Source organism: Scardinius erythrophthalmus, assembly GCF_964197995.2.
Source record: "Scardinius erythrophthalmus genome assembly, chromosome: 3".
Classification (NCBI taxonomy): domain Eukaryota; kingdom Metazoa; phylum Chordata; class Actinopteri; order Cypriniformes; family Leuciscidae; genus Scardinius; species Scardinius erythrophthalmus.
Window position 1 is genome coordinate 26,138,330 of NC_138223.1, and position 13,052 is coordinate 26,151,381.

At 37.9% G+C, this 13,052-nt stretch overlaps 1 protein-coding gene across 4 annotated transcripts in view; it reads left to right on the forward strand.

The window, feature by feature from the left end:
* sts (steroid sulfatase (microsomal), isozyme S) overlaps positions 1-13,052 on the forward strand; it is a 64,247-nt gene that overhangs the window by 47,807 nt on the left and 3,388 nt on the right. For 3 of the 4 annotated variants that reach the window (XM_081362540.1, XM_081362539.1, XM_081362538.1), the window contains one exon: positions 246-2,164. In XM_081362540.1, coding sequence (XP_081218666.1) covers positions 246-619 — 374 coding nt within the window. In that variant the 3' untranslated portion in view covers positions 620-2,164. Of the gene's footprint in view, positions 1-245; positions 2,165-10,345; positions 10,484-13,052 lie in introns of those variants that run through there. The other variant, XM_081362541.1, reaches the window with a different exon arrangement.

The window sequence follows — 13,052 nt, forward strand, 5'->3', positions numbered from 1 at the left end:
GCAAAAAAGTTACATATTGTGCCTTTAAGACCTGCTAACGACCAGATGATTTTAGCATGTTCTGATTAAAACCATAAAATTCTAAAGGGTGTCCTTTCTTTTTCACATGACTTTTCTATGATAATAATAATATTAATAAATAATATTTTATAATATAATAATACTATTTGACTGTATACTGAGAAATGGATTGATAAAGGAGATGATGATTCTTCACATTTGAAAACAAGATTTCCTGTTTCCAGGTAGTGCAATCTGGAAGGCCTTTTTCTTTACACCTGACTTCTACCCACAGAACAGCTCTGCGTGCTTCCACACTCATATCTGCTTCTGCATCAAGCCATTTATCACGTTCCATGACCCTCCACTGCTTTATGACCTTTCAAGAGACCCGTCAGAAAGCACCCCCCTGAGTCCAGACACTGAGCCCCAGTTCTACTCAGTTCTAAAGGTCATAAGGGCAGCAGTAAGCCGTCATACAAAGAGTCTAAAGCCCGTCCCATTACAGCTTTCCCCTCTAAAAATAGTATGGAAGCCCTGGCTGCAGCCCTGCTGCTCTTCTCTCAGTCAGCTTTGCAGATGTGAACGAGATCATCAGATAGAGAAGCTACGACATTAGCTTTAAGAAAAATAGTCCGATACACAAAATCATGTGGCATTGCACAAGGAGGGCATGTAATACTTAAAGCGATAGTTCACTCAAAAAGGAAAAAATGCCATAATTTACTCGTATCCCAAACCCATGTGACTTTGGGTTTGACAAAAAAAGATATTGGTTCACTATTGACAATAGTGACGAAATTAAAATGTCACTGAAATTTGGCTAATGTGATCACACCTTAATGGGTTAAATGTGCAACAAAATCAGGTCAAAATGAAATTTGTTTTGGGGAGTTTGAAACAGTTTGCCAAAGAGAACACTACAGAAAAGTTTGCTCTGGCTAGTAAATACCTTCAAACTACCATTGGTCTGTGGCGATTTTGTAATAATGTGTGCTGAGGTTCCACCTTCTTTGACATGAAAAACTTCTCTGGTTCATTTCTTCTGTTCTGTCCGTCAAGGTCAGACTTGAGTATGAACACACCACTTTGAAAAGCTGTTTTATAGTAGAAATTGAAATTGTACTACTAGTTAAAAGCAACACTGACAGTTTTTTTTAATACTGTAAAGCTGCTTGCTTTAAAGCAAGATATTGTATAAACTAGACATAAATGTAACATGAAGTGACTTGATTGGAGTGCCGAATTGTAAACCTGGTGCAAACATAACCACTTCGCTATGAACGCTTCCTTAAGTGCTGTTTTCTCACCGCTGTCATTTTTGTTGTGTGTTTATTTTGCTATCGAGAGGTAAGCCCACAGCACATTTGAACATATTTAAACGCTGCTCACAGCAAGGTATTTCGGACATCTTTTTAACCCCTAAGTGAAAAACGAAAAAGAAGGGAAAACAATACTGCACACATTTTTGGCGCAGCCAAATTTGTATCACAAGATCTAAGATCTAAGGTCATTTGTGGCTAGAGTGTTTGTAACTGCAGCCAGATTCTCTGTTCTGAGTTCTGTATTCCTCCTAGTTTGGAGATGCATCATCCTGATTCAACAGCGTAAGTTCAGGGATTTTGTGAAGCTGTAATTACTACCTTTATGTTTGTAAGCTTTGATCTAGCCTGCAACCGGTAACAACTCAATACCCATAATGCCTCTTACAGGCTTTGGTGTTCTGAGGGTTTTTGTAGTATTTTTGGTATCCAATATGTTTTGCTTATTTTTGTGACTAATCAGGCTGCGCTAGATGGTTTGCCAGCCTCAAGAGGCTCTCCACGCTCTCAACATCATGTTCATTACACTAATCTCATCACATTTAAAAATGGTCTGTATCAGAAAATAAAAAGATGTTTTGCCTAATTTTTTAAGAGCCAGATGTGATATTTATTGAAATTATGCTGTACTTCATGGCTTGATGTATTTATCACTGTTTCAGGAACATGTAACACATTTGCTAATCAGATATTGAGGTATTAGGATAAATTTCATATTTGAGAGTATCAGCTCTATGAGCTTTTGATCATTGACTAATGTTTACCATTTGATACAGTATCATGCATAATTTCCTCAAGATTCCATGATTATCCACAGTCCTGAATAAATAGTGCAAGTTCTTAAAATAATTTCAAGTGGGTCTTACTTGACATGATCAAATAACTCTTACTAGTATCTTTCTGAATACAATTGAAAACATTTTGACCTCTTCTTACAGCATATCTACTAAACTGAATGACTTTTATGTGAACAGATACTGACTTAGACTGACTTTAAAGATAAAGCTAAAAGAGCAGATGGCGGTACCCAGGGGAGGCTTAAAAGCAATTGAAGCATGGGTCTCCTCAAACCGAAAAAGATCTAGGCCTATGTCAAAATAGACAAGTTCAATCATTCTGATTTTCCGGGTGCTTTTGCAAAGGGGAGAGATCAATCAATTGCATTATGGAAGGCCTGCTTGGCTTAAATGATCAAAGGCACAAGCAGAGAACATATGCTCTGCTTAAGGATAGGTTTCTAAAACCTATATAAACTTTATTTGTTATAACTTTTCTGGAAATTGAAACATAAATGTCTTTAAAGCTGCACTCATAGGGATGCACTGAGACCACTTTTTCCAGAATGAGTCCGATACCAATATTTTATTTTTGGTACTTGCCGATACAGAGTACCAATACTTGTTTTTCGACTGCATTTGTAATTTTTAAATGTATTGGGTAGAGAAACCAAAAGAATATACATTTTATTAGTTGGCTATATATATATATATATATATATATATATATATATATATATATATATATATATATATATATATATTAGGCTTGTTGCGATAGTCGGTGTTACCGGTGATGCACGGTGTTTAACCCACCTACCGGTCATAGCACTTGACCACCGTCACCGTCCCCATCGTGTTGAAGTTTTAGCCTATAGTAATAAAGCACTTAATTCAGTTAGTGACTATGTGCCTTCTTAATTTAGCGTAAGCGGAACGAGCGCCGCAGTAAAGCAGCAGGTGTCCGATTTCATTTATCATTTGAGGAGAGTGAGGCGAGCTAACTGGCAAAGGATGGCGGAAGATCTGGTTTCAAAGAGAAATGCAAACGTGAGTTTAATTTTTATATTAGCTTTTTTTTGCACTTAAGTGTCCAGTGATTATTCGGGTAGGCTACCTTATTTAACGAAGTTTTTGATGTTCGTTCGTTTCATATTCGATGGTTGTGCGGTGTTTTTTTTTTGTTTTTTTTTTAGCTGAAAAAGGCAGGCACTTTATTTAACGAATAGTGATTTTTTATATATAATTTCTTGTTTGATACTTGCACGATGTGTGCAGTGGTTCGTTTTGTTAATAAATGCACTTTAAAGGTGTTTCATAAGTGCTTTTGTTTAGTTTTTACATGGTGTGTTAAGTTATTATTCATTTTGCAATAAAGATGTGTGTAATACAAGCGAGTGTCTTATTGTTTTGTGTATTTTTATTAAGAATAAAATAAATTAACCCATGATTAATTCAAACAAATGCTACTGAATTGCCGCTAATTAAAGTGAAAGTAAATTGAGACGTGTGCACGTGCGCATTTTCGGCCACCCGAAATCCCCGACACGCAACCCCGGTGACACCGGGATTACCGGTTTTTTTACACGTCGATTAACCGGTGGAAAAAATCCGTCACCGCAACATCCCTAATATATATATATATATATATATATATATATATATATATATATATATATATATATATATATATATATATATATATATATATATTCCTTCAGTTATTTTTATGCTTACTTAATCCTCCTCAAATGTATTGTATGAGCTCCTGTTACTTTCACTGTTCATTCTTTTGCTCTATCATATTTTATCTTTCATTTGCTCAGCACACATTTAGAGATGTTCAAATGTTTAGATAACAGTGAAATATCACAATTTCAATTTTCAAAACTACTAGCCTAATTAATGTAAATGTATTATTGTGCCAACTAAATGTAATATTTTTAAATATATATATATATATATATATGTATGTATATGTTATAGTTTAAATTTATATGAAATGCAATTAGTTGAACTTCAGTGGACTCTCATTCCTTACTGTTGTGTTTCAGCTAAAGACTGCAATGTTTATGACTCACACAGCCAGATTCACTGTTCATCTGAGCACTGAAGCAGATATAATCAGCTCTGTCCTCTATTTTGACATTAACTGCTGTTAATTTTAGTCAGGTTTTGGCGGGGCTCCTATGTTTTTATGTGTTTGTCCTGTAACCACTTGCAGCCTCTGGCAATTTAGCCCAAAATTATCATTAACATGACGCTTCCTGACGAGGCAAATTATCCTATGTGGACTATAAAGAGTCGCCTTATTCACTGCACCTGACACCGCAGAACCCTACCGCTGATTCTAGGTATTTTGTTGTGACATGGGACCACTGATATACAGACATTAGAAGAATATGGATGAGGAAAAACAGGTAAAACTATGGTTACAGCAAGGTGACAGATGTAATACCAGACTGGGTTTGACATTCACAGTAGTGCAGAATAAAATGTACATTTTGAAACAGCCACATTTGAAATCTCGGTGTGGCTTGTATCAGTGGCGTAGGCAGAAATTGTATTTTGGGCGGGCCAGTGAAAAAGTGAGTGGGCCAATAGTTTTTCCTAGAAAAAAAATTACTTAAATAATAATTAATAAGTAAATAATAATAATATATTAATAAGCATGGTTTGAAATGAATAACAACACACTCCCCAATTTCTGTTAAATCAACCATATACAATGCAGCCTGGTGGAAATTAAGCTTTTGTGCCAAAAAAATTGCAACTAATTTAAACTAAACAATGTACAGTAGGATAGCCTATAAGGCATTCAGCTATACAGTACACAACACACCAGTAACTTAAGGCGAGACAGGTGAATAGGGTAACATTTTAAAATAATAGATATTACCATAAAACTTCCTCAGTTATTCTGGAGAATGACAAACAACTAATTTTGAGAAAACAGCATTTAAAGATTTGTAATGTAAAAAATCATACTTTTTAGCAGAAACAACTATTTACAGACACAATATCTTATCAAATCATCAGCAACAACAATACAAACCACCTAAAACACATCAAAACTTATAACACAGCATTTATGGCCAACAACTGAACAGAACCCCAGTCAAAAACAGTCAAAAACACACATCAAAATGTCAGAGCACGTCACGTGATGCATCTGAACGAATCACATTGTCAGAAATTGATATCAGCCAATGAGATTTCGCTTTTAGAGTTAAATGCCCCATTGTACTTTCACGATTGGTTGCTGATTAAAGGAAATTACCATATTTGGTTCCGACAGCATTGTGTACAGGAGAAAGTAGAGAGCTTTTCAACGGTGTTTGTGTTATGACAGGTGCAGAAAGCGATCGCGGTGCAGCATATTGATTAACAACGCCAACTTTTGTTGAATTTAGGAGAAATATACAGACGCAAATAGACAAAATGTAGTAAAATAAAGACCTAAATGTGTATTTTGGATTTTTTTTTTCACCACAAGTCTGAAATAATGCATTGAAGAAGACAAATAGCCCAAAATCTTAAAATTGACCAGTGAAAAAAACCCCGATGTTTTTGCCGTGTCTCGCCTTAAATCACTTCACGGGCAAAAATTAAGGAAATTAGTTAAACAACTGGCCTACCTTTGTTGTTTTCACTCTACAAAACAAGATGCAAGTGCCTGGGTTTAGTATTAAAAACAGAAATGATCTCATCATAGTCAAAAGAGTCACAGAGTTATTTTTCAAAGAACTAAAGGCCGCCAGAGCCCGCCGCCTAGAGAGTCTGCCTGTCGGACTCGGAACCCCTAGCAACCATAGCAACCAATTACGTTCCGGAGGGAGGCTTTCACGCATTTTATTCGGAAACAGAATTAAACACACACCAGTCAACAATAAATCAGGTTTATATTAATATATTTTCTTAAATACATTTGAATAATAAAAATAAACTAAAAATGTATTTTGATCAAACTTGCCTGGGCGGGCCAGTGAGTTATGTGGGTGGGCCAGTGCCGCCCTGGCCCATTACTGGCTACGCGCCTGGCTTGTATACTTTATATAGTGGATTACACTTTAAGTGTTATTTATAAAGTATTCTGTTCCGTGCAAAAACAATTTACACCATTATATAGTGTTAATGTACAAGATCAGACATAAAATCAAGAGTCTTCAGACAGATGTATAAATCCAAAGTTTATTTAAAAATGGGCAAAGTGGCTCCTTTAAAACATATGCCAGATGTGTAGAAGGTCAAATTATCACATTCATGAGGAGTTGCACAGGAGAAAAAAGGCAATAAAAAGCATAAAATCATCAAATTTGCCTAGACATGAACAAATATGACAGGTAGATTTGATCAAGATTGCAGAAAACTACTTGTCGACAGTTGTGAAGCATCCATGAATGCAGTTCCTCTTTGTCCCATCAGCGAGCAGGTAGTACGCTGTGTGGTCTCTTCAATGCAATCAAGGTGTTCTTGTATGCGGGTCCCTGCCAAAGACAAAAATAACACTCAAAGTCAGCTCTCCAATTGGCCGTCTTTATAATAGTTTTCCACAATACAATCAACCCAAATGCCAATATTCTGAGGCAGACAATAGGTAGTGTGACAGAAATGTCCAAATTTACCTTTTTGAAGACGACAAGGTGTTGTTCAGCATGATATGAGGACATCTTTCCAGGATTCTTGCAGCCTTGTGGTGATGGTGGAATCAAATCAAAGAGGAGACGAATCGATGCAAGATCGCTGCCCCATTCTAAATAACAGATGTGACAACTTCAGCAAAAAATGCATGAATGCGTATAGATAATCTTATTCTGAACTATAGTCTAACCTGAATCATCAGTTTCATCATCTTTCACAGCAGATTCTGCAGTCAATCAGGTCCTTGAAGGTCTTGGGAGAAGCCTTTCCTGGAACTTAGCTGAGGTCTTCTAACCAAAAATCAAAACAAATAAAACAAAAACATCAGTTACATAGCATAATGACAACCATATCTCTCTAAGGAACCATTCTGTTCAGATGATTGTGTAGTCACAGAGTAGTGCCGTTCACACCTGGCATTAACATTCATCTTGGGTGACGCACAAGTGAACAACTCGAAGTACAGGTGTAAACGCACCCAAGACGCATTGAGATTCGATTGTTCTGATGAGGTCTAGGCCACATTCTTTTATTAAAGGGTTAGTTCACCCAAAAAATTTAATTCTGTAATTAACTCACCCTCATGCTGTTCCAAACCGGCAAGACTTTCTTTCGTCTTTGAAACACAAAAGAAGATTCTGTGAAGATTTTACAAAATCTGAGAGCTTTCTGTCCCTCCACTGACAGCTACGCAACTACCACTTTGATGCTTCAAAAAGTTCATAAAGAGATCTTAAAAGTAATCCATATGAACCAAGCAGTTTAGTCCAAATTTTCTTTTTCTTCTGTTTATGTTTGTGGATTAATGTTTATATGTGAATAAAAGTCTAAATTCAATCTTGAAAATTTGGACTAAACCGCTCAATTCATATGGGTTAGTTTATCTCTTATGGGTTAGTAAATCTCTTTATGAACTTTTTGAAGCGTCAAAATGGTTATCGTGTGGACTGTCAATGGAGGGACAGAAATCACTCAGATTTAAAATATATTCATTTGAGTTTCGAAGATGAACGAAAGTCGGGTTTGGAATGACATTAGGGTGTGAAATGACAACAATTTTACACTTTTGGGTTAACTAACCCTTTAACTGTTTGCAGTTTAATATCTTGAATTTCACAATGACATAGTGATTGATGTCTCATCATGAATTATGACAATCAAGACACATAAATCACCCAAGACACATGTAAATTCCAGGTCTGAACAAAGGCATTGTGTGGTTGCCCAGTTAGGTTTAAATTTTTCATGTTCATTTGTCATGTATTAAAAGTTGTACTGCACATAGAATAACATATAATGACACTCACAATTCTGGATTCATCTTCTGCATTCTGTTGCTTTCTTCTTCATTTCTGTTGCTTGCTTTCTGTTGCAATCTCATGAGAGGAGCTTCCTTCACTTGACACTGCAGGGGTCTGGTAGCCTGACTACGTCAGACTTCGTACTTCCGCTCAATTTCATTTCGCTTCTGTACTCAGTCTGAGACCACGTCATAGCTTTCCGTTTTCCTCCGGCCTGAAAACAGCCGGCCAATCAACGAACAGAGGGCGGGCTGAGAGCCGTGACGTAGACGCTGATTGTACCGTGGATGCGTAGCCGTAGATTTACTTCACATAATCTGCAAAAGTCGTTCACAGCCATGTTCACTCCGGTATTTCGCTCGATGGTTTTGTTTTCGCATCATACATGTGTTTACAGTGGAAGTTAGATGCGGCTGAGCATGCGCATAACACATGCCATAGCCAAACGTTATGTGATTGGCTTACGGGTAACCAATGATTTTAAGCTTCAGACTAGCGCCCCCAGGCGATAAAGAAAACGTTTTTCTATTATGGAACTCCAGACTCTCTCTACGAAGCAAAGCGAAGTAGCAGATCTGGTATTACCAGGCTAGAGGTCTGGGCCAATTCTATTGAAAAAGGATCTAAAAAATATATATATGTCAGTTGAGACTAATATTTCCAAAATTCAGTAATGCAATACAATTTAAATTAGGGCTGTAAATATGGTAAAAATAATTGTGATTACTCTTAATTTAGATTATGCTGAGGGCGGTCTATAAAGCATAGGTGTCAAATTGTAAAATTATTTATATTCACATCCTTAATTTTAGGATTAATTAAATCACTGTTACAAGGTAATAGCCACAAAACCTTGAGTAATGTTCACATGGAGGCCTGAAACAGTTTAAATATGCATTTAATCTGATTATTAAATACATTTATTACATGGCTTGGTTGAATTCTAATGTAGAATGCAGTCTGTTATTTCTTGATAACAGACCGCTGCTAAGTATAACACACCGTTACCATGAAAAACGTACTCGGTTACTAACGTAACCTCGGTTCTCTCTAGAAGAGGGAACGAGTACTGCGTAATATCTTAAGCTACGGGGAAATTTCTTTTCCGTGAGATACTGAAGCCAAAAATTATCCTTAATTTTGGAATAATGTAAAACGCGTTGCGGCAGCATGCAGACATAGGCGAGACAGCTCGCGCGCCTATTGGCTGCCCTGCAGCAGCCTATCGAAAGGCCCCATCGTGACGCTAGCTCCAATGGGGGCGCTTCGCGCCCACTGCGCCACGTCCCGCTGAAACAGGCGTGGCTTTGGGTTATAAATATAGCTTCGACAGGCTGGTTTAGCTGGTTTTTCATCGGCGGAGCGAACCAGAGCGTGTTGCAGGCATGGCAAAGATACGCAGTACTCGTTCCCTCTTCTAGAGAGAACCGAGGTTACTTTAGTAACCGAGTACGTTCTCTTACGAGAGGTTCTCTCGTACTGCGTAATATCTTACCCTATGGGGAACACAGTGTAAAACCCCGTGCATGCTGAGATCCAATACCAAAGTCCCAAGGGCAAGTGCCCGGGGCTCATATAGTACATTTCCCCGTAGCGTAAGATATTACGCAGTACGAGAGAACCTCTTGTAAGAGAACAGAGCGTTGCTATGGACGCAGGATTCTAACCGTAGAGACGGAACAGACTATTTTATTTAGCGGAAGCAATACAATCCTTTTTAAATCAATAAACTCCTTTTTAAATCAATATTTTGTGTCAAATTATTTGGTGGGTAGCCATGTAATAAGCGGGATAATGTAGAGCGAGGCGGTTGTTATAGTGAATACAACCCCTTCAGGCTGATTCAAGATCAGCCTGTAGGGGTTTTATTCGCTATAACAACCGCCTCACTCAACATTATCCCTTACTTATATAATTTAAATGAGTAAAGTGAGTAATAAGGCATGATCTTAAATTGAACAATTATGAACTGTCATAAAAAAATACTTGATGGTAGTAAGTTTGTGTCTTGAAGCAGAAATGACAACATGATATTCAGTGCTAAGAACAAGCAACATGCAGATTATGTAATTCACACTTAAACATAGGGCGAATAAAAAGTTTTTAAATGCTTCCCCAGCTCAGTCTACAAAAAGACTGCATTTGTTGTTTGCACTGCGTGCTACAAGATACTTAAACACGCTGTTAATAATGCGCATGCGTCACAAAAACGGAATTGTTAACGCGTTAATGTACAACACAGCCACTTTTATACACACAAAACAAATATAAAATTACCATTTGAAGAATTCTCTCATCTGTGCAGAAAAAAGCCCAAATGGTGCTGCTTCAGGCCTACTCATCAACTTCAGTGCCAGGCTCATCATAAAACCAGGCCTCAGCACGACTGGAGGCGGGAATGCTTACTTTCATGAAGGCTGTCAATAAACCAAAATGAAAGAAGGTAAAAATATATATAACATGTGTAAGCACATTCCAACAAATTTATTTTAAACGTAAAATCACCTTCATCCAGGAAATCCAATCGATATGAGAAACTTTCACATTCTTTTGTACATCTCTGCATCTCGTGAACTTGACTAGCTTCCTTAATCCTGACAAAAACGCACAGTGAATCATTTCAAAATGTGTTCACCACCATATTTTACTAAAAATGTTAACAAATGTATTTACTATTTAATTTTAGAAACAGAAAAGAAATTCAACCTACTGTCTCGGTCGCATGAAGATAAAATGGCATCGTCAGCAGTCATCGGAGGGGCGGAGTAAATATAATTTGGCACGTTTTTTTGCACTTTCAGTATAAAAATAAAATTACACTAAGTAGCACCCTGTAACTACACTGAAGATGAGTACTTTTTAACATTGTAGATTGTTAATTTGACTCTTGGGAATTAATAACTTTTAACACTGCACTTTTTACACTGCCGATTTTACTGTACGGTCTTGTGTAAGTCCACAAGACTTGTAAGTGCGTGAAGTGTGCCATTTGGGACAGGGCCAGTGTCTGATGTCAGTGACTCGCTCTGATCGTTTCTTCTGGCAGATGTGATTTAAAACGTATTTGAACATAAACTTTGATTTCATTTTCAAATCTATCCTAAAGCACTTGGGGTTTGACAAGGCGAGACACAAGATTGGGTTCACGAGAACGAGACGAGATTTTTGCTCAATATTTTATAGAAATCCTCAATGACAAAGTTCATGACTGGAAAAATATTCTGCAGGTGCATTTGGAAATGTTTTAACTAATAATCTTCTAATGAATGTAATTTCACTTCTACTTTATGAGTATAAATTATCAAATGCATTGAAAGATAACAATATACAAGCACTGTAAAAGGTTTTCCCACAAACTCAACTGACTTGCTTTTCTCCTGTATGATTTCACATTGGTCTCTTCAGACCTTACTGTACATTAACTATGAGCTTCCAGAACTTCTGATTGAGGCTGTGTGTGACTTCCTGATTGAACTCCTTTCCATAAATTGATCATAGAAACAGTAAAAATAACAAAATAAATAATAGTTTTCTCTTAGTCTTTTTAAGTGCAAACAATAAGTGCAAGTGTAACATTCCTGCTGCTCTGTGTGCGACGGCAACTTGTGCTGGATGAGCAGAGCAGAAGTTTACAATAGTTTTTATTTTTATAAAAATAGCCAAACAACAGAAGAGGCGGTGCTGCGGTGGGAACCAAAATGTAATATGAATATAACGGACCAGCGGTGGCATAATCCATGCTAATTTCACCCTCACGCTCCGTCATGGCGATATCACGAGACAGCTTTTCCCTCGACGAGAAATCTTGTCACATTTTAGTCTCATGAGATCTCGTAGCACACGATCTCGTCACACCCCTAATAAGCACATAAAAGCACTCCTTTCCATAAACCAATAGAGATTGATTGAGATTTCTTTCTTTCTTTCTTTCTTTCTTTCTTTCTTTCTTTCTTTCTTTCTTTCTTTCTTTCTTTCTTTCTTTCTTTCTTTCTACAGCTGAATGGTAACAAGTAGGCCTAGCTAAAGGGATCAAAAGAGGTTGTCTGGGACATCAAACGTCATCACACTGAACAGGAACATGAACAAGACGCTGTGTCATTGCGTTGATGATTTGGGATTCATTCTGTGTGACCAGTGCCTGAAGCACTTTTGAAAACACGCCAATCTTGACTGGCTGACGTGAGGTCAGGCGATATAGTGTAGTGTGTCAGCAAACTATAAACCCCCCCATGGCACAAAATCCCCAGATTCTAATTTTCTGAAGGAAGCCTTACAGCAGGGATCAGCAACTCCGGTCCTGGAGGGCCACTGTCCTGCAGAGTTTAGCTCCAACCCTAATTAAACACACCTGAACAAGGCAATCAGTGTTTTCAGGATTACTAGATAGATACAGGCAGGTGAGTTTTTATCAGGGCTGAAGCTAAACTCTGCAGGACAGTGGCCCTCCAGGACCGGAGTTGCTGATCCCTGCCTTACAGGCATGCCTGAAGTGTGGCAAAACGATGCAGCATCTCTTTCCCTTCTAAGGGAACCATGATGTATATGTAACCTGAGACATTCCTTTTCGAATGGAACTTGACGCTGTGTCATGGCGTTGACGCTATGGAAACTTCAATACCAATGCTGCCACTCTGAGGGAAGATGCCTGCCAAACAAGGCTGTGAAACACTGGCACAGACACTTGTAGAGCAGAAAGACTGGCAAGGAACTAACCGAATGGAAGATTCGCTCCCATCGCAGGCCTCCACCCCCCGAATCACCACGGGTGCCAGGATAAGTAGAGACGCCCCCTGAAAGCCATGAAGAAAATTTGCCACACATCAACATTGCCCAGATTCCCACAGAAGGTGACTTTCTCAGGGATTTTGGATAGTGAATTGGAAGATGCTACACCCTGGGTGGAGTGAGCTCTTATGAAACCATTGGTGAAACCATTCTGTGCGCATCATAGGCCAGGTAAATTGCATCTGTTATCAAAGATAAGAGGCGGTACTAGGTGACCACAGACCCCT